Below are 5800 nucleotides of genomic sequence, written 5' to 3' on the forward strand. Positions count from 1 at the left end.
AGTTGTGGATTTGAGTCTCCCTATCTTTGGTAAAAAAAAATTAAAATAATACAACATATATGATAATTATTAGTTGAAATAAAATATAAAAAGAATATTTATTTATTTATTTATTTATTTTTGCGGATACGCGGATATGCGGATACCTACACAAAATTCACAATCCAATCCTATTAGTGTGTCGATCAGATCGGATTCGATCCGATAGCCTTGCAGATCGGATCCATATCCACAATTTTCGTATCGAATTCGAATAAACACTGCGGATATGCGGATCGGATCCGATCCATGAACACCCCTAAGATTTAGAATTTGAAAAATTAAACGAGAATATTTTTAGAAAGAAATATTATTAAAATTTCAATCTCTATTCCTAGAAATTTTAGTTCGATGTATCTCTACTTTTTGGAAGTATTAAAAGAACCAAAATTTTGTATTTCAAGACTAAAATTTTAGTTGTTCTCTAGTCACCAAACACAATATTCATTCGAGTCCCACAATCCCTTAAAACAAAAGCAATATAAAAAAAACCTACTTAATATTACCATTTATATGCACAAAATAACCTAAAACTTTTTTTTTGGTCTTCCACATTACACAACACACACCTACTCAGTACTCACACACACTACTACTACTAGTCTAGTACTAACATGGGCTCTATATTCCTCATTGAATATTCGAATCTGGGTGCAACTCTCAGTGAGGCAGGTGGCAGGTGATGCTGCCATTGATCCAAGGCCTTGGCTGCAACCTAAAACTTAAAATGAACAAAATTGCCGGCTTTCAAGAAGACTAGTGGACCAATTTGATCCGAACAGTAATTTATATGAACCAATTTGATTCAATTAAAAATAAAGGAACCAAAATGACATTGGGTCGACCATATAATATATAGGAAATAAATTGAACATTTTTCTGTTTAGCACATACACCACGTCACTAAACTTATCACATAAACACGTGGGTAACAACCTAATGACACATTCCGTTAGATAGACTGATTCATGTTAATAACTTAGGACAACTAATTTGATTCAATTAAGAGTACATGGACTAAAATGATTCAACCATGTGCCTACAAGGGCTAAATTGTGCATCAACCCATATTAAAAGATTAGAGACTAAAATGTGTGCTACATAAAAATTTAAGAAGTAAATTGCAATTAACCCTTCCAAAATTATAGTGTGCCACCTGAACTGCTCTTTCTACTCCCACAATAATGAGTCGCTGTATTTTCACCGTGACTACTCTTATTTGTCCATCATTGACTCACGTCCCTTTCCACTTTTCCAGTATTAGACTACATTCCACTAAACAAAGGGATAAATTGAGATTGAAAAAAAATGGATTACATCAGAACTAACTGATAGCCATTTTATTTGACATAGAAATCAGGACTTCATAACTATATTTAATTACAAGGAAAATTATCTGAGGGCCAGGGCCCCCAAAAAAAGAGAAAAAAGAATAGCAAGGAGAATATATTTAGAAAATGGTGTCTATTGTAAGTTTCCTTTTCTGAGGAGCTTTCTCTATGATCTGCTTCTGCAGGTCCATAAACGTAGAACCCTTGTTAGCAAATAATCTTCTCAAGTTTATCACAGAAAGTTCACCAAAGTTAGCAACTGCAAGATCAGCCTGCCCCAAATCATACCTGCAGATTTCAACACCAATCAGTTTTTAAATGCCAAGAGAATAATTTAAAAAGAGCAGCGGAAAAAAAGGATTTTAAGGTGCTGAACTGTTAAAAAGAAAGGAAAGTACTCTTTCATCTAATAGTAAGGGAAAATAGAACTGATGGAATAGTGTTTAAGTTATAGCAAAGTGACTAAAACCCAGAATGATATTTGTATGCCGGAAACTATCCTGGATTCCTGGTGTTTCATGAATCTTCTCTATTCTCATTAAAACCTCTTACAATAACTAAAGTGCATAAAATTGAATTACTCACGCTGGATGAGCACCAATTAATGCAACAGCCATCATCGTACAATTGTGTGCAGCAGTTACTCCTCGAGGATCATCTTCAAAAACAACACACTTCGAGGGTTTCCGATCAAGCTGAAAAGCATTTTGGGCAGACAGGTTCAATACTAGCAGTAAATTGACATCTTAAGGGGTAAAAAAATATTTGGCCTTGTTCAAATTTGATATCATAAGATGCTATCATGCTAATACATATTACATGCAGAATAATTGGACAGGAGAGCCAAAAGTCCTCAATGAATCCTACATAAAATAATAAAATATCAGGGCTGCATCGACCACGTCTCAAACAATCACCCTTGTTATTGACACATCAGGCTATTTGGCATTTATGTGAACTACAACAAAAGCTATGCATAAAATGCATTAGTGGGTTTTTTTATTAGAAGGAAGGGGTTGGTTTATGGCAGCCTAAAAATTTCCCATGTTCTACAGTTCTAGTATGATGCAATCAAGTTCTTCACCTAAAAATGGAAGATAAACTTAAAATATACAATATACAAAACAATCAGGCACATCCATCTTTAACTTATCATCACCATCCAACAAACATCTTTGCAAGGAAAAAAATAGATTATTAATAGCACTGAAAACTTGCTCAAATGTAACAAGTTTAAAAGAGCAACAATACGATTAGTAATGATTATTCCAACCCAGAAATAGTTTGTCAAATAAATTACTAGTTGAACTGTACCTTGACGGCAGCAGAAAGAAATCTATGAGCTATTGATTCCATTCCATCCTCTTCCGTCACAACTGCCTGCAATTTGAATGGGGCAACCAGCAAGTGGCAAACTCAGGAGCATGGTAAGTAATTTGTAAATTTATATACCATATCATCTAGTACACACAACAGGTTGAAAATTTATATAGTATAAAGAGGAAAGTTTTCAACTGTGGCTAACCACGAAATGTGGTGAAAGCTTTTCGATATCCCTAATTTTCCATAATGGATATACACCACAGCAAAAAGAAAACTGCTTTTTCTTCATGAAATTATGTCAATGCCTCAATGGCGTTCTTCCAAATATGTTAAACATGACAAGAACAAAATCCACATGCAACAAACTACACCAATCGAGTATATTATAATAGTAAATGATAGACTGAAAAGCAAAAAGATAAAAAAGATCTTAACAATCCATGACCAAGTTTGTTATTTCTAGTTATACCAATATGATTATCTACACTATGATTGGAAAAAGAAGGCATATTACTGTGTCAACTCTTCTCAAATATTGCCAACCTGGAAATATTTGTTGAGCTCCATCCTTTCCAAAGCTTCTACCATATTTTTTCTATCAAGACTTGAAACAACAGCACAAGGAATTCGAGCTGTATGAACTGCTTCCAACCAGTCTCTGAGGCCCTCCATTGGTCTTTCAAGCTAAAAAAATTGTATGCAAGAAATGTAAAGTTCAACTATACAGAACTCTAGATTATAGCCACTAGAAGTTAAGGCAATAGCTTACCTTTAGAAGATTATCATAATATAACTGAGAAAACCTTAACTTTAGTCTCTCCATCTCATTTTCTGCCTTGTCTGAGAGGAAATGCTGCTAATTTAAAATAGCCAGTCAGAGAAATAAGGTGTATTAGATCAAGAATTGAGATTTTTAAAGATCGCACCATGTCCAAGGAAGTATTTCTTTAAAAACCAATTCCAACATAAAACCAAAAAACAAAAAAGAAAGGCTAACAAACCTTATGCAACACATCATCAACACCTGCATAAAGTGCCAATCTTTGCATATCATCATCTTCAGGAATATCCTTTCCTGTTAAAGAATTTTTATACATTAAAATCTTTCTCAGAAAAAATACACATAAAATAATCACGAAATTTATTCCTTCAGTTTGATTGTTGGTGAGTCCGCCGTATGAAAAAGTTGATGTTGTAAACACATAAATTAAATATCTTATCATACATACGACTGTAGGTTCCGAAGCATTCCATTCTTTTGCGGTGGTTGTATGATTGTAATTCTGTTTTTTCCCATCTATCCAAAAGAGTGTACTATAAAGACCATCCTATCAAAATCCCACAAGCAAAACCATTAACATACCTTCTTCCAAGGCCAGCTCCTTCCACGCCTTCCTCTTCAGAGCTCGGGTATCAGCCTGCAACAAATAACATGTGATAACCAGGGAACCAATTTACCCTAACCAATATATTATGTGTGGTCACACTTTAATCTTCTCAAGACTTTCAGACCTAATACTTAGTCGGCCTCATGTATGGTTACTATTTAACAACCAAACCAAACCAATATGCGCGTCTATATGATTGCAATAAATAAATATCATAAACTCAGCTTGCCTCACTTAACATCCCTAACATGCTTGAATCCGATAGCAAAGAGTAAAGACAAACTACAAACACTGTCTCAATCTACAGAAAAATAAAATAAAATAACTACAAGCTTGAGTTTGAAATCACTCACCACCACATTGTCCCAAGAGAAGATAAGACCATAGGCTTCATCCGGCTTCATGGCATAGCGAATGCGCTGAAGAAAACCATCTTGCAACTTGTCATTCAAGTAGTCCTAAAATTTTCAACAAAAGTTAGAACTTAAGCATCCTTTCAATCATGAAAATACATCAACTTCATTCACAAAATTACGGTGACACAATCCAACTGAATCTAAAATCCTTACCACATCAACTTGCAATGGTCCATCCGTCCTGAAAGTCTCAAAGCCTTCCCCATATTCAGCTCCAATAGCCTAAAAAGAAACACGAAGTGAAGGAATCAAATACATAAGGTACCAATCACTTTGCATCACTCAATTCACTGTTCCAATGAAATTGTTAAATAAGAGCACAAAAGAAATTTTGAACTTCGATGGATGCATTCAGAATATTAAAGCAAAAAAAAAATGTAATAAAAGAAACGATAGCATAAATTTGAAGCTGTGAATACTAAACATAAACAAGGAAAAACGAGGACGATTGGTACCTCCTGCCTGAAGAGCTTGTTCGGTGCGAAGTGCAACCCATTGAAAGGAACAAATTCATCGGAACCAGAAGAGCAACGAGCAACTAAACGATTCTTATCCAAACCAAAACGCCTCAATTTCTGTGCAAAAAGAATATAAAAAAAGGGGGAAAATGAAAATTTGAGAGAGAGAGAGAGAGAGAGAGAGAGAGAGAGAAGTGGATACCAAAATTCGAAGGTGAGAGGGTAAAGGAGAGGGTCTCAGAAGATAAGGTTGTTGCATCGAATGAGGAGAAGAGGCTCTGAAACTGGCGAAGGTTGTAGATTCCATGGGGATTCGGAACACAACCAAACCACCAAAAACGACGACGTTTTTGTCACGGAAGCTTAGCTCATAGAAGAACTGAAGAAGAAGAAGAAGAAGAAGATGATGATGGTGGTGGTGGTGCCGTTTTGTTTCACACTTTCTGTGTCTCTGTGTGTGCGTGTGTGTGTTTTTTTTTCGGATTATTGGGCTGAATTGTTTTCTCTTTAATTTTTTAGGTTCTTTAAATATGTATTTGAGGTAGGGTGCTCTTTTCGTTCTAAATACTCTGTGGTCGTAATTTCTGATCACGTGATACGTCACAAGCTTCAACCGGTTCAACCTTCTTCTGAATCTAATCTGCTCACTGCAACAGTCCAAGCTGATAATGGAATATTAAGTGGATATTTTCCTTGGAATTTTTAGGAAAATAAAATAAAAAGTAATTTTTCTTAATAAGTGGATAATGAAATATTAAGTGGACGTAAGAAAAACTTTTTTTCCCTTTCTAATCCTGTTGTTTTTTCTCTTTACTTTATTTTACAATAAAAAAATATTCTATGCA

General features: G+C 34.8%; 1 protein-coding gene across 2 annotated transcripts; it reads right to left on the reverse strand.

Moving 5' to 3' along the window:
- Positions 1-1331: 1331 nt before the first annotated feature.
- Positions 1332-5470, reverse strand: LOC107624677 (5-amino-6-(5-phospho-D-ribitylamino)uracil phosphatase, chloroplastic). Of its 2 annotated transcripts, none has more exons than XM_016327133.2 (11): positions 5158-5470; positions 4953-5072; positions 4651-4719; positions 4435-4539; positions 4057-4111; positions 3695-3768; positions 3463-3549; positions 3237-3377; positions 2685-2750; positions 1956-2065; positions 1332-1658 (listed from the first exon to the last, which is right to left on the reverse strand). In XM_016327133.2, exons 1-11 carry the CDS (start codon positions 5260-5262, stop codon positions 1490-1492), a joined length of 1101 nt encoding a protein of 366 aa, XP_016182619.1. In that variant the 5' UTR covers positions 5263-5470; the 3' UTR covers positions 1332-1489. The 2 variants fall into 2 exon arrangements, with proteins under 2 accessions (XP_016182619.1, XP_016182620.1); XM_016327134.2 differs by having other exon boundaries at positions 1334-1658; positions 3463-3546; positions 5158-5469.
- Between the last annotated feature and the right edge of the window lie 330 nt (positions 5471-5800).

Source organism: Arachis ipaensis, unplaced genomic scaffold, assembly GCF_000816755.2.
Source record: "Arachis ipaensis cultivar K30076 unplaced genomic scaffold, Araip1.1 Aipa1073, whole genome shotgun sequence".
NCBI classification, from domain to species: domain Eukaryota; kingdom Viridiplantae; phylum Streptophyta; class Magnoliopsida; order Fabales; family Fabaceae; genus Arachis; species Arachis ipaensis.

Coding starts and splice junctions, on each gene's coding strand:
- LOC107624677 (XM_016327133.2), bottom strand. CDS start 5,262: ATGGAATCTACAACCTTCGCCAGTTTCAGAGCCTCTTCTCCTCATTCG. Junction 3,550..3,694: donor TTGATGATGTGTTGCATAAG/GTTTGTTAGCCT, acceptor ATTTTAAATTAG/CAGCATTTCCTCTCAGACAA. Junction 3,378..3,462: donor ATTATGATAATCTTCTAAAG/GTAAGCTATTGC, acceptor CAATTTTTTTAG/CTTGAAAGACCAATGGAGGG.